Below are 24507 nucleotides of genomic sequence, written 5' to 3'. Positions count from 1 at the left end.
GGAGGTTGAGGCTGCAGTGAGCTATGATTGCACCACTGCACTCCAGCCTGGGCAACAGAGACAGAACTTGTCTTTAAACAAACAAACAAATAGACTTGACTATAATGAAAACAGCAACTACTAAACTACACAGAATCAGAAAGTCACAGTCTTGATGTATAAAAAATCAAACTATAACTAAAGAAACAATGCTCACAGCCAGGTATGGTGGCTCATGCCTGTAATCCCAGCACTTTGGGAGGCCAAGATGGGAGGATAGCTTGAGCCCAGGAGTTTGAGACCAGCCTGGGCACTACAGCAACACCCCACATCTAAAAGAAAATGATGCTCCCAATGGAAAGGTGCAGGAAGCACTGACATTATTTCAGTTTGGGAAGATGAAAACATTTTAGCACAACTCTGTGCCTGTCCTTAATGCCATAGAACTAGGCACTTTGATATGGTTAAAATGGTACATTTTATGTGATTTCTATTTTATCACAATAAAGAATAGGAAAAAGAGGCTGGGTGCTGTGACTCATGTCTGTAATCCCAGCACTTTGGAAGGCCAAGGCAGGAGGATCACTTCAGGCCAGGAGTTCCAGACAAGCCTGGGCAACATGGTGAAACCCCATCTCCACAAAAAAATAAAAAGCCAGGTGTGGTGGTGGGGTGCCTGTGGTTCCAGCTACTTGGGAGGCTGAGGAGGGAGGATCACTTGAGCCCAGGAGATCAAGGCTAGAGTGAGATATGTTTATGCCACTGCACTCCAGCCTGGGCAACAGAGGGAGACCTTGTCTCAGAAAAAAAAAAAAAAGGGAAAAAGAGAAATACAGATACCATTACTACATTTTTTCAGTTAAAATAAAGATTGCTTTATGGTGTACTCTATGGTATTTATTCAACTATTTTTATCTTTGTAGATTTTCACTTCCCTAAGCCAAATACATTTTGAGAAGTTATCCTAAGATAATATTTAATTTCTGTAATGACATCAAGTCCCTGTCCCCACTTTTTCCCCTTATCCTATTTGAAGCATCCATCATTCCTGGAATACGCACATCTTTGGGTAAAATGTTGTCAAAGCAGTCAGAGAGAGCACTTTTGCTAAGAGAGGTGCATGGACAGCATCCCCTTCTAACCTGTGTCCTCTCTCCTTTAACAGAGAGCCTTCTCCTGGGTAGGAGATTCAAGGGAGCATATTTTGCTGTCCCCTGCCCCTTCTCATTCTACAGAAAGACAAACTGGATGGAATAGGGCTTCTAGGGCTGTTTGGACTTTTTCCTCTGGGACCAAAACTGCTAGGTTCCCAGACTAAAATCAGAAAGTAAGAGAACACTCTATATTTCAACACATATTTTCAATTTGATAAAATAAGTTCCCTTTCCTCCACTATTTTTTTTTTTTTTTGAGACAGAGTCTCACTGTGTCACCCAGGCTGGAGTGCAATGGTGCGATCTCAGCTCCCTGTAACCTCTGCCTCCTGGGTTCAAGCAATTCTCCTGCTTCAGTCTCCCGAGTAGCCGGGACAACAGGTGCTCGCTACCACGCCTGGCTAATTTTTGTAATTTTAGTAGAGATAGGGTTTCACCATGTTGGCCAGACTGGTCTCAAACTCCTGACCTCAGGTGATTCGCCTTCCTTGCCTTGGTCTCCCAAAGTGCTGGGATTACAGGCATGAGTCACTACACCCAGCCCTTTCCTCCACCATTCTGTCACACTGTTTTTTAAGAATGCACACAGGAACTATCTTTAGGCAGGCTACTACAGAGACAATAATTATTGAGCAAAGCCAGAAAGCCAGATGAGAAAGAACATTTCCACAGATGAGTGGCAACCTCTGACAGTACCTGCTGAATGGTACCCCATTTAACAAAGAAGCCTAAACAGCTTACCTAAGGTCCTATTAGTAAATGGCAGCACCTGGATGAGACTCAGGCGCTTTGACATTAAAGCTCATGATCCTTCTGCTTGACTGTGCTGATTTTCACCTAACACAGACCATGCTCACAATGCAAATGACAGATTTGGTCAGTGCTAGAACAGTTTGTTTGTTTGTTTGTTTTGAGACGGCGTTTCACTCTTGTTGCCCAGGCTGGAGTGCAATGGCATTATCTTAGCTCACCGAAACCTCTGCCTCCCAGGTTCAAGCGATTCTCCTGCCTCAGCCTCCCAAGTAGCTGGGATTACAGGCATGCGCCACCATGCCTCACTAATTTTGTATTTTTAGTAGAGATGGGGTTTCTCCATGTTGGTCAGGCTGGTCTTGAACTCCTGACCTCCAGTGATCCACCCACCTCAGCCTCCCAAAGTGCTGGGATTACAAGTGTGAGCCACCATGCCCTGCTAGAACAGTTTTTTTTTTTTTTCAAGACAAGGTTTCACCATGTTGGCCAGGCTGGTCTTGAACTCCTGACCTCAGGTGATCCGCCTGCCTCGGCCTCCCAAAGTGCTGAGATTACAGGTGTGAGCCACCACGCCCAGTCCAGAACAGTTGTTTTTAAACATCAGTGGCAGGGGACTCACTGAAGACATTTGCTTAAAATGTAGATTACCAGGCCCTAGCTGCAGATTCTAAATTACGAGGTCTGGCAAGGGCCACAGGAACCTGCATGTACTTAAAAAAAAATTTGTTTTTTGAGAAAAGGGTCTGACTCTGTTACCCAGGCTGGACTGCAGTGGTGCAGTCATAGCTCACTGTGGCCTCAAGCCCCTGAGCTCAAGGGATATTCCCACCTCAGCCTTTTATGTGTTTTTTTCTTTTTTGAGACAGAGTCTCTCTCTGTTACCCAGGCTGGAGTGCAAGGACGAGATCTTGGCTCACTGCAACCTCCACCTTGTGGGTTCAAGTGATTCTCCCATCTTGGTCTCCTCAGTAGCTGGAATTACAGGCACTCGCCATCATGTCTGGCTAATTTTTGTATTTTTGCAGAGATGAGGTTTCACCATGTTGGCCAGGCTTGTCTTGAACTTCTGACCTCAGGTGATCTGCCCGCCTTGGCCTCCCAAAGTACTGGAATTACAGGCATGAGCCACCGTGCCTGGCTGTGTTTTTAAATTTCTCATTGTGAGATCATTTTAAATTTACAGAAGAGGTATAAAAAGTTCAGAAAGTCCCCATGTATTCTTTACCCAGCTTTCTCTTGTATTAACATCTTACATAACAACAGAACATTAATCAAATCTAAGAAATTAACCCTGGTAGAAATACTATTAATTAAACTAAAGAACTTACTCAGATGTCACCAGTTTTTCCACAAATCTTCTCTTTCAGTTCCAAGATCCAAACACTGAATTTGTCACATTTCCTTCATCTCCTGCAATCTGTAACAATTTCTCAACCTTTCCTTGTTTTGTTTTCATAACCTTGACAGCTTTGAAGAGCACTGGCCGGTTATTTAGAACAAAGTCCCTCAATTTGGGTGTCTGATGTTTTCCCATGTTTAGATTGAGGTTATGCTTAACGGGGAAGAACAACACAGAGGTGAAACACACCTGGGCATAAATGATGTTGACCAGGCCAAGTGATGTTAGCCTTGATTGCTTGGCAAAGGTGGAGTCTGCCAATATTCTTCAAAGTAAACTAAGGATTTCCCTTTTTTCATTACTAAATATTTTGGAAGTGATACTTTAAAATCATACAAATATCCTGTTTCTGGTTGAACTTTCACTCCTTAATTTTAGAATTCACAGGTAGATCTTACCTGCAGTAATTATTACTATGGTGTTCTAACAATGATTTTCTATTTTTCTCATTCGTTCTACATGTATTAATTGGAATTTTCTATAAGAAAGACGTGTGATTTTTCATTTATTTATTCAGTTATGTATTTATTTTTTCAAGTCAGTTATTTATGAAAAATTATTTTATCTGAGCGTTATAATTAAATACAATCATTATTTATTTTGTTGCTCAAGTTGTTCCAACTCCAGTCATTTGGAACTCTTTCAGATTGGCTCCTGTCTCCTTCCAATATGAACTCCCTCCTTTTAAAAATTATTTTTAGGGGCCGGGCGCGGTGGCTCACGCCTGTAATCCCAGCACTTTGGGAGGCCGAGGCAGGTGGATCACAAGGTCAAGAGATCGAGACCATCTGGTCAACATGGTGAAACCCCGTCTCTACTAAAAATACAAAAAATTAGCTGGGCATGGTGGCGCGTGCCTGTAATCTCAGCTACTCAGGAGGCTGAGGCAGGAGAATTGCCTGAACCCAGGAGGCGGAGGTTGCGGTGAGCCGAGATCACGCCATTGCACTCCAGCCTGGGTAACAAGAGTGAAACTCCGTCTCAAAAAAAAAAAAAATTATTTTTATAGTTAAAAATTATTTTTTTAGCACATCCTTACTTTCTGGCACCATAAGGTTAACTTCAGGGGCATCTTGCATTTTCCCTGCCTTCAGCCAGGAATGAACAGTTCTCCCAGGAGCCCTGGTTCCTTTTACCGGAGGATGGAATTCAGAAACCAATATCCAGGTGCTAGGGGTATTCATTGCTACTCGGGTGTCGCTGCTTCTAGCCTCTTAACAGTGGATAGAGCTAGGATATACATGTATGTATACAAACCCATGTATACATACATATCCATAATTACTTCTTTTTTTTTTTTTGAGATGGAGTTTCACTCTTGTTACTCAGGCTGGAGTACAATGGCGCGATCTCAGCTCACTGCAACCTCTGCCTCCCGGGTTCAAGTGATTATCCTGCCTCAGCCTCCCAAGTAGCTGGGGATTATAGGCATGTGCTACCACACCCAGCTAATTTTGTATTTTTAGTGGAGATGGAGTTTCTCCACATTAGTCAGGCTGGTCTTGAACTCGCGACCTCAGGTAATCCACTCGTCTCTGCCTCCCAAAGTGAAGGGATTACAGGCATGAGCCACGGTGCCCAGCCATTACTTCTTTTTATTATTTTTATCTTTTCCTTTTTCCACAGGTATTGAGTATCCATAATTACTTCTCTATTTATCTGTATCTATTTATTTAAAAAAAATGAGTTCACATTGACACTGAACTCAGGACTGTGTATACGTGTGTGTGCGTGTGTGTGAGCCTGTCTGTCTGTGAGAAATAATTTGTTAAAGGCAAAGAGAATTCTGAGCTTAGACTATTAGGGTGTTGGGCTAAGTTCTGAAGAACTAGGTGTGATTTTATTAAGTGAGGCTGGAGGTGGGGAGTGGAATGGCCAGGGTATTGTCTCAAGGCAACAGTATGACAGAAGGTCGTGTGCACAGCATCTGGGAAAGAGTGTGACACACCAGCGTGGCTGGAATAGGAAATTCATGATTTCGAATAATGCTGAAAGTTAATAGGTAAACTCAGAATGCAAAGGGCCCTGAACACCAGGCCCAGAGGTCTGGACTTGACCTTGCAACAGGGACTCTAGGAAGATTCTGGGCCAGAATCCATCTGATGAGAATAGCATTCAAAAACCAAAATGTAGGAATGGTACACAGAAGAAAAGAGATACGGGAAGCAGGAAGATGAATAAACAGGACAGTACAATAACCCTTTTCTCTATTATCATTTCCACCTTTATTTTCTGTCTTAATGAAAATACATCCAGACCCAGAACACATGGTCAGAAAAAGTTCTATACCTTCATGGCTCTGTAATTCTGGTGCCTGTGACATCTTCCCAAATGTGAACAGATAGCTTGCATACATTATGTAAAGCTCTGATACGCTTTGTCTTTTTTCTCTTTCTTATTGGCTTGCTATTTCTAAAAATTGGGCCAGTGTGGTGGCTCATGCCTGTAATCCCAGCACTTTGGGAGACCAAGGTAAGAGGATTGCTTCAGGCCAGGAGTTCAACACCAGCCTGGGCAATATAGAGATCTCATCTCTACAAAAAATTAAAAAATTAGCCAGGCGTGGTAGTTTGTGTCAGTAATTCCAGCTACTTGGAAGGCTGAGACAGGAGGGTTGCTTGAGCCTAGGAGGTGGAGGCTGCAATGAGCCATGATTGCACCGCTGCACTCTAGCCTGGGTGACAGAGCGAGACCCCATCTCAGGAAAAAAACAAGTTGTCTGAATTCCACAATACACAAATTCATGCTTGTGTGTTGTAAAAACATACAAACAATTTGGCAGTCAACAAAGTTCAAGTTGCTCTTTACCTGTCCCTATGCTCACAACCCCTTCTCTCTTCAGAATCAACCAACACACACCACCACATCAACCCCCCATAACAAGCCCTTCTCTCTTCAGAATCAACCAGCATTAATAGTGAACATCACCACAGTCTGTTTCTATGCATTGCACATGGGGTCTTTGTATGGCCAGGAAGTCAGAACTTGACTCAATGACTCCATCACTCCTTAATCTCTTTTGTTTTTTTCTGTAATTCTTATTACTGCCTGAAATTAATGAATTTACTTATTTTTTATCATTCTTTTCTGACTTAGATGTAAACTCCATGAAATTAGGAGTCATAGTCATATTTCTAGGGCCAGTCACATAATTGAGGTTCAATAAATATTACTGAATAGTTTTGTGTGTAAATGTTTATAAACACACAAATGAACACATATATTTTTGCATTTTCATATTATTTACTTATTTTTCTGAGATAAGGTCTTGCTGTGTCACCCAGGCTGGAGTACAATGACACAATCATGGCTCATTGCAACCTCCACTCCTGGGCTCAGGCAATCCTCCTGCCTTAGCCTCCCAAGTAGCTGGGATTAAAGGTGTGAGCCACTGCACCTGGCCATTTCTTTGCATTTTAAAAATACTGGCTGGGTGCTGTGGCTCAAGTCTGTAATCCTAGCACTCTGGGAGGCCAAGGCAGGTGGAATGGATTGCTTGAGTCCAGGAGTTTAATACCAGCCTGGGCAACACAGTGAAACATCTCAACAACAAATATAAAAATTAGCTGGGTGTGGTGGTGCATGCCTGTAGTCTCAGCTACTCAGGAGGCTGAGGTGAGAGAATCACCTGAGCCTGGGGAGGTTGAGGCTGCAGTGAGCCATGACAGCACCCTGTACTCCAGCCTGTGTGACAGACTAAGACCCATGTCAAAAAAAGAAAAAAGAAAAGACTACCAGTGGACTCATACTATACACACTAACTTTCTAACTGTCTACTTTGGGATACTTCCCTGTAATTTTATGTGTGCAGACAACAAACAACATTCTGTTTGAGTGTAGTGGTGTGATCTCGGCTCACTGTAACCTCCACCTCCTGGGTTCAAGCAATTCTCCTGCCTCAGCCTCCTGGGTATATGGGTGCCACCATGCCAGGTTAATTTTTGTATTTTTAGTAGACAGGGTTTCACCACCTTGGCCAGGCTGGTCATAATCTTTTCTATATGTATACACACATATACATATATATATTTGGGAGTTTGCAGAAAAATAAATATGCATTCTTAATTAGTGTTCCACATTGTTTCAATCTGAGATTTTAAGACTGTTCATTTTGTTAAATTATTACCTTAAAATGGGGTGGCACAGGAGAAAACTGGTCTATCAATTTCTATTTTTGTATCTATTGTGCCCCCTTGTGGAATTACATATAACTTACATATTCATTTTTGTGACGTTCTAACAAAGAGCAGGGTGTACCAATGTCATGGCTGCATTCAGGCATGTGCCAATCAATGAAGTAGACTCTTCTGATCAGTTTAGCCTTGCAAACAAGATTCTAATTGCCTCTGAGTTGAGAAAATCAGTGATGGCTTTGTTCAAGATGGTTCTTCTAAAATTCTGATTCATAAATGTGTGTTTGGTCTTTGATTTCATCATTTCAGCTGTGCAGCCAACTGTTAGAACTGCATGCAGGACGTTTTCCACAGGCCTTGCGTAACTGAAAGTATCTGGTTTCTCCGGCAAGTTCTGAGATAATGGCTGTCTCAGATCTTCCATCTGCTTCCATGCTTGCTTTTGGCTTGCTTCCTCCTCTTATCAGGTGTTGCAATCCCAGCCAGCAAGCACACAGTATCTTTCCTTGTTGGCTGTAGACATTCCGTTAGCCATGGCAACTGTCATTTAAAGCAGGGTCTAGTTTCTTAGTCAGATGGTGCCTCCCCAGAGAATGTGTTCTCTGCTAGGAGTTGCTGAAAACAGGATGATTAGATCACAAGGAACTGTAGCTCTTCACTCAAATTAGACTGATTTTCAGAGAAGCTTTTCCCTTTTCTTACATTTGAGACTCTAATACAGCTAACATTACTGAGTAGACATTGGGTTCAGGGCTCAGCACTTTTATAAGTGTTCTATCTTTAAATCATCTCTGCCACTTTTGTAAGCAGTGGTTAAAGCCCTTTTTTATAAGACCATCCATCCATTTGTCCATCTTTCCATCCACTGGCCCTCCCCCATCCATCTATACATCCATCTTTCCTTCCACCCATTCATCCATCCAAATAGCTTTACAGAGGGCCTTCTGTTAATATGTACCAGATATTACTCTAGGTGCAGGAGATCAAAGACCTTTTTCTTTTTTTTTAATTATTATTATTTTTTTTTTGTAGAGAAAGGATCTCACTATGTTGTCCAGGCCAGTCTCAAACTTCTGGCCTGAAGCAATTTTCCCACTTCTGCCTCCCAAAGTACTGGGATTATAGGCATGAGCCACTGTGCCTGGACAAGATTAAAAATCTTTGTCCTGAGAGGGCTTACATGCTCCTGAGAAAAGCTAAAAAATAAAACAAATAAGTGTGTAGTATTCTAACTTTGAAGATGGTAGGATATAGAAAACTAAAGCAGGGATGGGGAGCAATTATAAATACAAACACCTCATTAAACTGGCAAGTCTGAGCAAAGACATGTGTTCTATTTTTTTTTCTTTACCCATTTAACAGTTAAAGAATGGAAGGTTCAGGAGAATTTTCCTAAGGAGGTATTTTGGGAACACTTTAGGAATGTCTTCTACAAGTACAGGAGAAAATGCTGGCACTAATACATTCTAAGAAGTAGGGCACAATGACTACACTATAGGAGAATCTTGGGCTCCAATCCAGACTCCAAGATTTACCCCAGGAAAAGGATTTAATTTCCCTCAGTTTCAGTTTCCTCATTTGTAAAGAGGATGCAAATGAGCATATTCCTCAAAGAGTTGTGAAGAGTTAATGAAATCATAAACCTAAAGATCGCAGCCTGTGTTAAGTGCAGCACTGGGTGGTCTCTGGCCACCTACCATACATTCCTCTTTTTTCAGTGCTATGTCCTGAAGACATATTTTAAAACAGCATCTCTTAAACTATTTTCAGCTGTATCTCGTAGTAAAAAACGCATTTTCATCACAATTCTAGTTTATACATATATAAATATATAAGATGGAAATGTCAAAAAGAATACTTGTTTTTACTAGACGCAACACATATCCATTCTATTCCATTTCATTTTTTTTAAAGCTGACAATAATCCACTAAACTAGTTACAACAGTGAGTCACTGGTGGGTTATTTCCCACAATTAGGGAAACTCAGAATAGTCGAATAGTTAACCAAAGCTTAGTAAATAATACACACAGATAGATAGGCAGACACATGGACAAAGAAGTAAAAATGGTTCTTCCTCTATGTCCTCCACCATATTCTCTACTCCCAAAGCAAACCACCAATTCCAATTATTTAAACTGATTCTGTAGGTATATACCTCTATGTCTCTAAAAAATATATCTTATCTATTAACTCCCTACCCTGGAACAATAGGTTTTAGCTCTCTTTCACACAAATTCCCAACCCCACACATACCTTCCCATCCCCCAATACAATTATATCAAAATATCGTTTAGATCAATATACAATATTATGATGGCCATGCAAACATTATTTCCAGTGAAGCCACAAAATAAGCAGCCATACTTTCCTTCTCTGTACAAGTGTTTTTCCTGGAATTAATGACTCGTTTTCTGTTGTTAATTTGTTCCATTTTCCTTTTCTTTTTTTTTTTCTTTTTTTGAGATGGAGTCTCACTCTGTCACCCAGACTGGAGTGCAATAGCACAATCTTGGCTCACTAGATCCTCTGCCTCCTGGGTTCAGGCGATTCTCCTGCCTCAGCCTGCCAAGTGGCTGGGACTACAGGCTTGTGCCACCATACCCAGCTAATTTTTGTATTTTTAGTAGAGACAGGGTTTCATCATGTTGGCCAGGCTGGTCTTGAACTCCTGACCTCAAGTGATTCATCTGCCTCGGCCTCCCAAAGGGCTGCGATTACAGGCATGAGCCACTGCGCTGGCCGGTTTTCTATATGTTTATTAAAGCTTCTTCCATGGCTTCCTGATTTTCTCCAACCAGGATGCTGTGCAGCTATCATCTCCCTTCCTCTGATACTCCTTTCACACCCCCTTTGAATGGTATTCCCTGCTTCTGGGATCTCACATCTTCATCTTTCTTTTTTTTTGAGACGGAGTTTCGCTCTTGTTACCCAGGCTGGAGTGCAATGGTGCGATCTCGGCTCACGGCAACCTCTGCCTCCTGGGTTCAGGCAATTCTCCTGCCTCAGCCTCCTGAGTAGCTGGGATTACAGGCACGCGCCACCGTGCCCAGCTAATTTTTTGTATTTTCAGTAGAGATGGGGTTTCACTCCATCTCTTGACCTCGTGATCCACCCGCCTCGGTCTCCCAAAGTGCTGGGATTACAGGCGTGAGCCACCACGCCCGGCCCATCTTCATCTTTCTTAATGTACTCCATTTCAGTACAATACATTAGACTCACAGGAGGAAGTAGGAACACTCACAGGAGGTAAGTATTTTGAAACGGTGCACATCTGAAAACGTCCTGCTACCTAGACACTTAATTTGTAGTTTGGTTGGGTATAGAATTCTAGATTGAAAATAATGTTGTCTGTGAATTTTAAAGGTATTGCTCCAATATTTTGACATTTTGTCCAGTACTGTTGAAGAGTTTGAAGCCCTTTTGATTTCTAGTTTGGGGAATGTGACTTTTTCTTCCCTTTCTGATTGATAGTTAACATTATCTTCTTTTTCACCCATTGTTCTGAAAGTTTAGTCAATCTGCCTAATGCTGTATGGTTTTTTCTATCATATGTGATGTCTTCTGATGGATTCTCTCAATCTGGGAATTTATGTCTGCTTGTTCTGGGAAATTTTCTTGAATTAATTTCACTGTTGATTTCCTATCCTGTGTGTTCTCTGATTTTTCTTTCCAGAGCTAGTATTGTTCAGATGTTGGACCAGCTTCTGATCATTTTATTGCTATTCTCCTTCTATTTAGTTTTTGGTTTTTGCTGTACTTTCAGAAAGAGTTCCTTAATTTCCCCCCCAATTCTTTTATTGAGTTCTATTTCTTTCTGCTGTACTTTGAATGTACAACAGGTATTTAAAATCCTCTAAATGTTTCATTTTTGAAATAGAACCTCATGCCTCCTTCATACATATTATGTCTTATTTTATTTCTCTAAGATTCTAATAATAATTTCTTTAGAAGTTTTATTCATCCTCCAAATATGATTTTCTCTAGGTTGATAAGCTCTTTTTGTTTGTTTTGGACCCTGTCTTTCCTATTAGAGGGCTTCTTCAAAGGTCTAGCAATCGGTAGATCACTATTCATATTCCAGCTGCTTGGACGTAGGTGGAGTAAGCCTGTCAGCTACGCGCATCACTGGAGGAAGCTCTGGTGGGCCACCCTAATGGGAAATCCTCTCATGTCAATGTTCTTAAATCTCTATAGATATGCTTCCAAATCTCTGTCTGGAAGGCATAATTTTCTTTGCAAGGTGCTGGGGTCTACATGGTAGAAATAGGCCTGGAGTCTTAACATTCATGTTTAAGTATTTTATTGAATCTCATATTTTCAACATGGTATACTTAACTGTTCCTGGATTCTCCTAGTCCGGAGACCCTCTGTTTTACTTTCTTCAGAAACTAAACTTCCAATATTTTGCCCAAGGGAGGATAAAATTCCAAGTTAAACAGTATGAAACAGGCAGTCTGAAGCCTTAACTGCTTTTCAAACAGAAAAGTAACTACACCTCCTGATTTTAGATTCATCTTCATTGCCATCTCTAGATGTAGTTGATGCCACTAATTCATTGGCTTTTGTTTTTTTTTGTTTTTGTTATTTTTTTCCCATATATATCATTTACTTCTGCCTTTTTCCCACTGCCGGTTAAAGATTTAGCTGTCTCAAGTTAAGGTTGGTAAACACTATTCTTGTTGTCCCAGAATAGACTTATGCTCTTTTAAAAAACTAATTATCAGCTAGGCACAGTGGCTCATGCCTATTATCCTAGCACTTTGGAAGACTGAGGCAGGCAGACTGCTTGAGTCCAGGAGTTTGAGACTGACCAGGGCAAAAGAGCAAGACCCCATCTCTACAAAAAATACAAAAATTAGCTGTGTATGGTGGTACACACCTGTAGTCCCAGCTGCTTGGGAGGCTGAGCTGGAAGGATCACTTGAACCCAGGAGGTTGAGGGTTCAGTAAGCCATGATCATACCACTACACTCCAGCCTGGGTGACAGAGCAAGACCCTGTCTCAAAAAAATAAATAAAATTAAATTAAAATTATCAATTTTTATGTAGTTTTAGGAAAAAATAAATACAAATTCAAATAATTTCCTTGCCATCTTTAATCAAGCACAAGACCAGTTGGCTAAGCTCCTCTTTCATTCTGAAAGCTCCCAACACCCTTTCCTTTCTTTATTGTTATTATTATTATTTTTGACACAGGGTCTCACTCTGTTGCTCAAGTTGGAGTGCAGTGGGGCCATCACTGCTCAACTGCAGCCTAGACCTCCTGGGGCTCAAGTGATCCTCCAAGTTCAGCCTCCTAAGTTGCTGGGACCACAGACCTGTGCCACCACACCTGCTGTCAGAGACAGGGTATCCCTTTGCTGCTCAGGCTGGTCTTGAACTCCTGGGCTCAAGTCATCTTCCCATCTTGGCCTTCTAAAGTGTTGGGATTATAGGCATGAGCCACGGTGCCCAGGCTCAACATCCTTTCAATCACACGCTCTTCTGATTAACTCAGCCTGAATCAATTATGATCACTTTCATTTATTTTTCTTTTTTTTAATATTTGTGCTTACTACAGCCAACATTATATATGATCACTTTCAACCAAAGAACTATGTTACAGTAAGTAATCAACATACATTATTATGATTCTTATACTAGGTTTCATAAAAAATATAATGACTCTTCAGTTCTAGAACTACTGCATCTATTAGCAACTACTGCAACTATTAGCATCTAATACTACAATGCTGATTATTCTGGAGTCAAAAAGACAATTCCCTATAATGTGGCTGATGCTATAATAGGAGTGTTATCTGCTGGGGCATGTTTACAATTGTTCTTGGTTAGTTATGGCTTGGCCAACTGGGCCAAAAAAAAAAAAAGTGATATTGCTATTAACCAAGATAAGGTCCTTTTTGGAAAGAGAATTAACTATTTCAGTAGTTTCATGCCACATATCAGTCCTAAAAAATAGGTATAATAATAAAAACAGCATCTAGCACTATGTGCGAGGCATTGTTTCCAAGGGTGTTAAATGGATTAACTAATTTAAAATTTCACAACACTATGAGCTAGGCAATATTATTATTGCCTTTTTACAGATGAGTAACTAAAGGCAAGGAAAGTTGAAATTATTTCTTCTGGTTACAAAGTGGTAAGTGGAAGAAACAAGATTTAAACATATCTGGGCTGCTTACAGAGTCTGTGTTCTTAACAACTTACCATACTATATCTATATGTTAATATCACAAATTAATTTGTCTCCATTAAATGCTTCCTAATACTGTGGCATTAAATTTTCTGAAGGCCACACTTTGTATATTATCTCATACTCCTCACCTTAACAAAGTAACTGGACCTCTCTGAAGGCCTGAGAAGAAATGTTATAAAACTTCATTGTTAAGTCAAACAGATGTTTATTGTTTGCCCTTCCCTTCATATCTTCCTCCATCTCCTGACAAGAGCCACTCTCTTGCATTAAAACCCAATTCATGTGGCTTAGATGCTGTTGGCCCCTGTTGCCCATGAAAGATAATGTGACTCAAGTCAAGCCAATCAGAGTATCCTGTCTTCCTGGACATAATGATTGGTTCAGAAATGAGCGAATGACTTTGGATTAGACAATGGTTTCTTAGATATGACACCAAAAGCACAACAAAAATGGAAATAGATAACTTTGAATTAAACACAATTAAATACTTTTGTGTTGCCAACAACACTATTAAAGTGGGCTGGGCGCAGTGGCTCACACCTGTAATCCCAGCACTTTGGGAGGCTGAAGCAGGTGGATCAACTGAGGTCAGGAATTCGAGACCAGCCTGGCCAACATGGTGAAACCTCATCTCTACTAAAAATACACAAAAAAATTAGCTGGGCGTGGTGGTGGGTGCCTGTAATCCCAGCTACCGGGAAGGCTGAGGCAGGAGAATCGCTTGAACCCAGAAGGCAGAGGTTGCTGTGAGCCAAGATCGTGGCATTGCACTTCAGAAAACTCCGTCTCAAAAAAAAAAAAAAATTAAAAGACAATACACAGAATTCAAATTTGTCCATTTCATCTAAGTTACCTAATGTATTGACATACAGTAATTCACAGTATTGCTTTATGATCCTTTTATTTGGTAATATTGATAGTCATGTTCCTTCTTTCCTTCCTGATTTTAGTAGTTTGAGTCTTCCCTTGTTTTCTAGCTCAGTCTACCAGAAGGTTTGTCAATTTTGTTGATCTTTCCAAAATACCAATTTTTAGTTTTGGTGTTACTTCTCTATTCTTTTTTCTCTTCTTTGTATCATTAATTTTCAGTTGAATCTTTATTATTTCCATCCTTCTGCTGGCTTGGATTTAGTTTGTTCTTCTGAGGTGCTACAAAGTGAAAGCTATTGACTTGAGATCTTTCCTCATTTGTGCCGTTGAAGTTTATAAATTCCCCTGTAAACCCTGTGTTAGGTGTCTCCCATAAATATTGGCATATTTTATCTTCATTTTCATTGTAATGTACCTTGTAGTTTCTTCTTAAAGCCATTGGCTATTTAGAAGAATGTTACTTAATTTCTACATTTTTGTGAACTTCCCAAATTTCTTTCTGTTACTGACTTCTAATTCCATTCCACTGTGGTCAGAGAACATACTTTGTATAACTTCAATCCTTTTAAGTTTATTACAGCTTCTTTTATGGTACAACATGTGGTCCATCCTGGAGAAAGTTTCAAGTGCACTCAGAAGAAGGTGTGTTCTACTAGTGTTGGGTGGAGTGTTCTAAAGAAGTCTGTTGATTCAGTCGGTTTAGTGTTGTCCTTTTATTTTCTTGTCAACGTTCAGCCTAGTTGCTCAATCCATTATTGAAAGTAAGGTGGCTGGGTGCAGTGGCTCATGCCTGCAATCTTAGCACTTTGGGAGGCTGAGGTAGGTGGATCACTTGAGCCCAGGAGTTTGAGACCAGCCCGGGCAACAGGGTGAAACTCCATCTCATATGAAAATTATGAAAAAATATGAAAATTAGCTTGGCTTTTTGGTGCACACCTATAGTCCCAGCTACTTGAGAGGCTGAGGTAGGAGGATCACCTGAGCCTGGGAAGTCAAGGCTGCAGTGAGTCATGATCATGCCAGTGTACTCCAGCCTGGGTGACAGAATGAAACCCTGTGAGAAATAAAAGAGAAGAAAAGAAAAGAAAAGAAAAAGAAAGAGAGACAAGGAAGGAAGGAAGGAAGAGAGAGAAAGGAGGAAGGAAGGAAAAGAAAAAAAGAAAACAGGGGCACTTACAACTACTACTACTGTTGATGAATTGCTTATTTTTCCCTCCAATTCTGTCAGTTTTTGCTTCATGTATTTTGTAGCTTTGTCCTTAGATGCATATATGTTTGTATTTTTATACTTTCTTGATAAATTGACACTTCTATCATTATAAAATATCTGTTTAGCTCTCATAAGATTCTATTTTTTCTGATATTAGCATAACCACTCCAGCTTTCTTGTAGCTGCTGACTGCATAATATAGTGCTTTTTTTTCTTTTCTTTTCTTTTCTTTTTTTGAGACAGGGTTTTACTCCTGTTACCCAGGCTGGAGTGCAGTGACATGATCTTGGCTCACTGCAATCTCTGCCTCCCAGGCTCAGGCAATTCTCCTACCTCAGTCTCTTGAGTAGCTGGGACTATAGGTGCATGCCACTCACCCAGCTAATTTTTGTATTTTTAGGAGAGATTAGGTTTCACCATGTTGGCTAGGCTGGTCTTGAACTCCTGAGCTCAAGTGATCTGCCCACCTCAGCTAGAACTACAGGCATGAGCCAACTCCTATAGACAGCACACAGTTGGACTGTATTCTTTATTAACTATAACTGCAACTTTGCCTTATTTTTTTTTGAGATGGAGTTTCACCCTTTTTGCCCAGGCTGGAGTGCAATGGCGCAATCTTGGCTCACTGCAATCTCTGCTTCCCGGGTTCAAGTGATTCTTCTGCCTCAGCCTCCCGAGTAGCTGGAAATACAGGTGTACACCACCACACCTGGCTAATTTTGCATTTTTAGTAGAGATGAGGTTTCACCATGTTGGCCAGGCTGGTCTCAAACTACTGACCTCAGGTGATCCACCTGCCTCGGCCTCCCAAAGTGCTAGGATTATAGGCGTTAAGTCACCACACCTGGCTTGCAACTCTGCTTTTTTTTTTTTTTATTTGATTGTTGAATCCATTCACATTCAACGCTATTATTTATATAGTGGAATTTATATCTGCCATTTTACTTTATGTTTTCTAAATATTTCATATCTTTGTTGTTCCTCTATTCTTTCTTTTCTGCTTTATTTTGCATTAAGTGAATATTTTCTAATAGAGCATTTTAATTTTTTTTTCACGATTTTCTTGAAGTTATTTCCTCAGTGGAGCACAAATCTGCCCCCACAGTCTGATCCGATTAAATTCAGGCCGATTAAATTCAGGCCCATCTGAATTTTTTAGGCCAATCTGTGATGTCTGTTATAACACCAAAAGGGCACTTTTTACCTTCATTTTCCTCTGGCTCTCCCTTGTAAGTTAACTGGCCTATGGTTTAGCTTGCTGTTCTCATGAAGCTGCAAGCCTCCTCTTAATTAAGAAACACCCTGGCCTCTAGGCCATACCTGCATGGAATTTAGGCTCTGCAACACATAGCTAGCTAGTAGCAATGAGAAATGCTGACGGCTTGCGCCTCCCAAGGAGATATCATATTCCTCAACTGGGAGCTGGAGAGAGAGGAATCCCTGTGTTCTTTAATGAACTACCTGAAGGTGAATTTTTATCAAACTGAACTGGAAAGGGGAAGGAGGGAGGCTGCGGTTCAAATGTCACAGATTCTCACTCTTATTACCAAGTTGTAGTAGATTTTCTTGAATAAACATTATTTCATTTGCCTAGGTCCTTAGAACAATTTCCAAAGTATTTAGTTATTTTAAAAATAATTTTCACAAGTTATGCTTGTTTCACTGGGGAGCAATTCCACAGGGCTCCTCATGCCACCATTTTGGAAGTTGCTACCTTGCCGTGCTCTTTTTCTGCTGTAGTTGCTAAGCTGCTAGAATTTAGATTTCAAGCTGCTTCAAGCAATCGTTATGCTTGTGGAGTAGACTTGCAAGTGACTGAGAGAGAAAGACACAGAGTCCTGACGACATTATGTGAGCCTCTGGATCTAGCTGCACTTAGAATCAGCCCTGCTGTCTGGATTTTGCAGCTGGATAAGCCAACAAATTAATTTCCTTCTTTCCTAGTTGGAGTTGAGTTTCTCTCACACATAACCAAGAGTTGTAGCTAATATCCTGAATGTCAAACTTTTAATGGCGTGTGAGTAAATGATAAGTACTATGGAAAGCTTATTCAACAAAATTGGTGTCTCGGGTCATTTTATGTAATCATTTTGGTAGCTAATCTCACCCAAATAATTTATGGCCTCTTGGTGCTTGATGAAATGTATAAACATCATTTATGGTGATTCTAATTGATGTTCCCCTTAATAAGGATTTTTTAATATATTCCTATATGTCTGTCAACATTTGTTAATATCCAAAGGGTTTGTTCTAAGTATGTCTCAATGTTAATTGCAAATACTAAGATGTAATTTTAATAACAATATAGAGGTCTGACCTTAATTATAAAAAGTTCTAAAAAGTATGATAAGCCTCCCTTTTCCATTAGGCTACAGCTAACTCACTAGTAAGCATACAGATTTCAAAACATTGGGACCTGTTACAGGCCTCTTTAACAAGCCATAAGTGAAAAAGAGATTATGTGTTGTTGTTTTCAATATAATATCTAAAAGCTAGGTAATCTAAGATTTGTCTTTATTTGGCATGGTACTCGTTTGAAATATTAAGGAGTGGGACAAGTTTCTTGGAAACAGGGAGTCAGAAAACTTTCAGAATACATTTACAGGTTAAAGCTATAACTAATTTGGCCAGTTACGGTGGCTCACACCTGTAATCCCACTAGTCCTTTTTTTTTTTGAGACGAAGCCTGTCACCCAGGCTGGAGTGCAATGGCACAATCTTGGCTCACTGAAACCTTTGCCTCCTGGGTTCAAGCAATTCTCCTGTGTCAGCCTCCTGAGTAGCTGGGATTACAGGTACCCACCACCATGTCCGGCTAATTTTTGTATTTTTAGTAGAGATGGGGTTTCACCATGTTGGCCAGGCTTGTCTTGAGCTCCTGACGTTGTGATCTGCCCACCTTAGCCTCCCAAAATGCTGGGATTACAGGTGTGAGCCACTGTGCTTGGCTGTAGCTATAACTAATTTGGCCAGGCGCGGTGGCTCACACCTGTAATCCCAACACTTTAGGAGGCCAAGGAAGGAGGATCACTTAAGCTCGGGAGTTCAAGACCAGCTTGGGCAAGATGGTGAGACTCATGTCTCTACAAAAATTTTAAAAATTAGCTGGGCATGGTGATGTGTACCTGTAATCTCAGCTACTCAGGACGCTAAGGTGGGAGGATCACTTGACCCTGGGAGGTCGATGCTGCAGTCATCCATATTTGCACCACTGCACTCTAGCCTGGGCAACAGATTGAGACCCTTTCTAACTCCTTCCTTAAATATGGATATCTATGGTGAATGTTTGGAGCAAAAAAGACATCAGACATTATTATAACCTTGGAGCTTATTAAAACTTAGTAAAAACAAAAACATTTCTCCCTGGGTAAGGTATGAATAGAACCTTACCCTATGTCAAATTACCACATTGGGTACCACTTACTGATAATGCCTTTGCAATCCACTGGTTCCGCAATCCAGTGATCTCTGTCATGTTTTACATATCTCTAGGATTCCCACAGGACCACAGTTATGGAGGAGAGAAGTCTTCATAATTAAACAGGCACAGCGTGTAGCAAAATGTACAGATCTATTATAAAATCTCACTACTTCCAATTAACTGGGGGAAAGGTGATGTGAATTCATACAACTCAGTTACTCTTACTGATGTAAAGGCTTTCTGGCCTTTACTAAGAAAAAAGAGAAAAGTATTCAGGATCAATTTTAATGAACAAATTTGATTTATTTGTAATTGGCATATTGTTTTAAATATCTTCAGCTTCTGAATTACCTGAAAGAAATATGCATTTTAGAATGCTTAATCAAACCATCTGCAGTTTAGTTTGCATTAATAATGGTCCCACACCACAGGACCATCATTCACAGAAGTAGAGGAGTACATGTCAACTGATTCTAGGAGTTCATAAAGTTAGAATTGGTGGGATCTGAATCAAACTAATTGTACTTAAGACTGTAATAGGCTTGAGTTGCAAAGACTTACGCTCTGATATTATTCAGACAATAAAATCTTAGTTGAGAAAGGGTCTGTTCTGCAGTTTTGGGTAGATGACAGCCTCTCGGAAAATGGGTGGGACCATGGTCCTCAGTCAGCTGCCTACCTGCTAGAATGTTTGGACTTTAGGATCTCCATTTTCTCTGTGCTGTTGAGGCAGCACAGCTGATATAGTTTCATACAGATGAATTCCAAGGAATACACGACCTAGACTTTATTTCAAATTACCCTCAAGATCAATACATCTCACCAGTGCACAAAAATGCCACGTTCGTAATCTGCTGCTATCATATACAACTGGGAAAAGGCAAATGTCCTGTTAACCACAATCTCTCTATTATTTTTAAAGAGGGCTAGTTTCCATTATTAGAAGCAGATAAGGAATGCCAGCACCCACTTGTTATTTGAAACCAAGCACTTACTTAGCTGGGAAAGAATTAAAGCCATTAGGTGGTGAATTTGTTTTCTTAATAGTGGTAATAAAGTCACAATTCAAGGTCAAGAAAAATTCAAATGTAGTTCCATTGGGTTGCTAATAGTTTGGATAGAATGGGAAGACGATTTCCCAACATTATCTTTAGTTTTCTAACACTTATATTTTGCAAAAAATGGAGACAAGAAACAGAAACCTAACATTTTCTCTCACTTCAAATAGTAATTAGTTTTTACACCACCAAGTTAGAGGTTTTCATGTCAATTGGAGGGAGTCTTTTCCTACCCCAGTTTTTATGTGATTAATCCTATCTCAGCATAGGTATAAAGGTCTGTGACATGTGAAAAATAGATGATGTAATGAGCAAGTGAGCTTGGGCAGCTGATCACTGCCAACAATTCATCCAGCGTTTTTTCTGCTCTCAGGTCTCTGCATAGGAAATGCTACTCTCCAGTTAGGGTTTCTAGACCAATAGATGTGAAGATTCCTTCTGCTTGAATATCCTCAGGCACCTCAAAATCAAAAACTGACCCAAATTAAACTCATTCGGCCCCTTTACCAAAACTGCTTTTCCCTGTCTTTTCCATCCCTAAATGATCCTGCCATTTATTTCTTAAGTCAAGTCATAAGAAATTACCGTTTTTGTAGATCATTAATGATTGAATATTGGCAATTTCAAATGGATCAACATTAGCAGTTGTTCAGGTAAAAAAAAAAAAAAACAAACCTGGTAAAATCCTTTTCATGTCACTCCCCCTTCAACTGTTACAATGAGCCAATCATGAAGGCTGGTAAATTCTGTCTCAGGCAGGTCCATTATCTATCTCTAAGGCAACCACCAAAGCCCAAGCCAAGTTGGTGAAATGGCCTCACCAACCGTGTCCATGCTGCCATAAACCAGAGTGTCTTCTTTAAAACACAAGTTAGAACATGCCACTTGCATGTAAAAAAGTCATCCAATTGCTTCCCACTGCCCTTAAGAAAAAGACATGGTTGGGTGGTATGGTTCACGTCTGTAATTCCAGCACTGTGGGAGGTCAAGATGGGAGGTCCGCTTGAGCCCAGGAGTATGTGACCAGGCTGGGAACATAGCAAGACATCTCCTCTACGAAAAATAAAAAAAATTAGCTAGGTATGGTGGCTCATACCTGTAGTCCCAGCTACTTGTGAGGTTCAGGTGGGAGGATCACTTGAGCCCTGAACTGGGAGTGCACCACTGCACTCCAGCATGGGCAACAGAGAGTGACCTTGTTTCTTTAAAAAAAAAAAAAGACAAAGACCAGACACTTCTAGATGGCTTATAGAGCTTGCTCTATAAGCTCCAATCTCTGCTGATTGCTTTACTCTCCTCTTTCTATTTTTTGGTTACTGTGACCTTCTTTTATTTTCTTAAACACAGCCTTTCCCACCTTAGGGCCTTTGTATCTACTGATCCGTCTGCCTGGAACCCTCTTTTCTCTCATGACTCCCAGGACCTTGTCACCTAGTAACCCTTACTTCTCCTTTATTCATATCTCTGTATATGAATGCCACTGCTAGGCAGGCATGGTGGCTCATGCCTGTATTCCTACTACTTTGGGATGCCAAGGGGAGAGGATCACTTAAGTGCAGGAGTTCAAAATCAGCCTGAGCAATATAGCAAGACCCCATCTCTACAAAAAAATATGCCACTGCCCTGCCTCAAGAGAACCTTCTATAATCTCTCTCAGACCAGGGTGGAATCCCATGTTATATACATCCATGAGACTGTCTCCTCTCAGTACCGGTCATACTTCTAATTACTTGTTCAAGGCCCTACTAGACTCAAGCTTCAAGGGAACAGGACCATGGCTGTCTTATTACCACGTCACCATCACTGAGCCAGGGCGCAGCACCCTAATGGGCACTCAACAAATGTCTACTGAAGGCATGAATCCCTCACAAAAATTAAGGCAGCAATTGACAACTCAAAGTTGCCATCCCTGTGCAATATTATTCTCACTTTGGATATATCTTTTTTCTATTTAAGATTTTATTTTTATTATTATTTGATTTTTAAAATTTTAATTATTTATTTACTTTTTTGAAACAGGGTCTCACTCTGTCACATAGGCTGGAATGTAGTGGTGCAATCATGGCTCACTGCAGCCTCAACCTCTTGGGCTCAGATGATCCTCCCACCTCAGCCTCTCAAGTAGCTGGGACTACAGGCATGAGCCACCATGCCCAGCTAAATTTTTTTTTTTTCGAAATGGAGTTTTGCTCTTGCCCAGGCTGTAGTACAGTGGCATGATCTCAGCTCACTGCAAACTCCGCATCCTGGGTTCAAGCGATTCTCCTGCCTCAGCCTCCCGAGTAGCTGGAATTATAGGCACGCACAACCATGCCTGGCTAATTTTTGTGTTTTTAGTAGAGATGGGGTTTTACCATGTTGGCTAGGCTGGTCTTGAATTCCTGACTTCAGATGATCCACCGCCTCAGCCTCCCAAAATGCTGAGATTACAGGCATGAGCCACCACACCCCGCCTAATTTTTGTATTTTTTTGTAGAGATGGGATTTTGCCATGTTGCCCAGGCTGGTCTCAAACTCCTGTGCTCAAGTGATCCACCTGCCTTGGCCTCCCAAAGTACTTGGATTACAGGTGTGAGCCACTTTGCCTGGCCTCGAGATTTTAAAAAAGGAAAAAAAAAACATGCAATTAAAAAATTCATTAAGCTAAAAGACTAAACCAAAATTCTGGACCTTTTTGGAAAGATACCGTAGCATGGCTATAACTAGTAAGAGAAATAAGAGTAATAAGAGAAATAACTTACTTATTTTATTTATTTATTTACTTTTTTGAGACAGGGTCTCACTGTCATGTTGGCTGGAGTGTGGTGGTATTATCATGGCTCACTGCAGCCTCAACCTCTTATAAAGGCTGTTATAAGAAAAATAACAGTAATCAAAGCTAATATTTATTGAGGGCCAGCTATGTGCCAAGGTTATGGATAAAAATGAAGTTAGTAAAGTTGGGGGATTTAATGAGGTTCACGGAACCAGTAAATGATGGAGCCATAGTCACAAAGACCAGTGATCCAAGACAGGATTTGAATGCTCATAGTCCCTCAGTCTTTGATTATGACAACCTCCAGAACACAGGGATCCTGTCTACATGCTGCAGACTTACAGCATCAGCTCCAGAATCCAACAGACACACATTTTCAGCTGTTAAGTTAAATGTTTCTACACACATCTCAGCTAATTTCACCTTATTTCCAAGAGCAAGCTACATCTTATTAAAAACAAGTGTTCCTACCGGAAGAAAGAGTCTCTGGGCAGCACAGGGTTTGAACAATTTCTTCCACTCCTGAGGGTTTCCAACAGAAAATGTGATGGAGTAGATTCTGTGCTCAAACTTCTTCGTATATGAGTCAGGCCACTGTCGTAACTGAAAAACATGGACAGCAAGGGAAGGGTGATTAGGCTCCAGGAAATATGGAAAACACCTGGAAAGCTTCTGGAGGGTCAAATGGAAATTATTCAGGCAACTTAACTTACACAGAAAGTCTAACTTCATCACCACTGTGAATGTTCACTAAATGAAAGAGCATTTTCTCCCATTAAAATTGCTAGGATTTTAAAAAATAACATTCACAGTTGGCAACGGTGTTGAGAAACTGCAGAGGGGAGATAGATTTGAACAAACTTCCAAAAGGGCAATCTGGAAACTGGTAAAAACGCACCCCAAAAGACAGACGTACGAGGACACTCACCACAACCAAGTTTGTAATAACAAAACTTGAGAACTTAGCAGCTTAGAAGGAGGAAAAAAACACAGCAAACTTGGGAACAATCAAAATGTCCAATGATAAGGAATTGGGACAATTAATTATGATAGAACTATCTAATAGCATAATGTACAGTTACAGGGACCAGGCATGGTGGCTCATCCCTGTAATCTCAGCACTTTGGGAAGCTGAGGCGGGTGGATCTCTTCAGGCCAGAAGTTCGAGACCAGACTTGCCAACACAGCAAAACCCCGTCTCTACTAAAAAATACAAAAATGAGGCAGGTGTGGTGGCACATGCCTATAGTCCCAGCTACTTGGGAGGCTGAGACATGAGAACTGCTTGAACCAGGGAAGTGGAAGTTGCAGTGAGCCAAGATTGCACCACTGCACTCCAGGCTGAGTGACAGAAGAAGACTGTGTCTCAAATAACAATAATCCAATTAAAAAATAGAAATAGAATTATGTACACTTAGAATAAAGTAGATGTCCTTTGTGTTATTTGTGGCAGGCTGGATTTAGCTCCCATAGTTTGCTGACCTCAGTTCTATATCATTGTCACTAATGACTGCATTGTATTCTCTTATGTAGATATGAACTGACATGGAAAATGGTTTTAACATAGAGTTGGGTTT

The 24507-nt window shown here is 40.6% G+C and overlaps 1 protein-coding gene across 1 annotated transcript in view; it reads right to left on the bottom strand.

Annotated features, from left to right (window-relative positions):
- The window catches only part of GXYLT2 (glucoside xylosyltransferase 2), a 90947-nt gene that overhangs the window by 30822 nt on the left and 35618 nt on the right, over positions 1 to 24507 (bottom strand). Inside the window, exon 3 of the mRNA XM_012474206.3 lies at positions 23402 to 23533. Coding sequence (XP_012329629.3) covers positions 23402 to 23533 — 132 coding nt within the window. The remainder of the gene's footprint in view (positions 1 to 23401; positions 23534 to 24507) is intronic.

The sequence above is a fragment of the Aotus nancymaae genome, unplaced genomic scaffold, assembly GCF_030222135.1.
Source record: "Aotus nancymaae isolate 86718 unplaced genomic scaffold, 86718_ANA_hifiasm-v0.15.2.pri h1tg000046l, whole genome shotgun sequence".
In the NCBI taxonomy this organism is placed as follows: Eukaryota; Metazoa; Chordata; class Mammalia; order Primates; family Aotidae; genus Aotus; species Aotus nancymaae.
The sequence above is the reverse complement of the archived record's forward strand: the minus strand, read 5'-3'. Positions and strand labels throughout refer to the sequence as shown.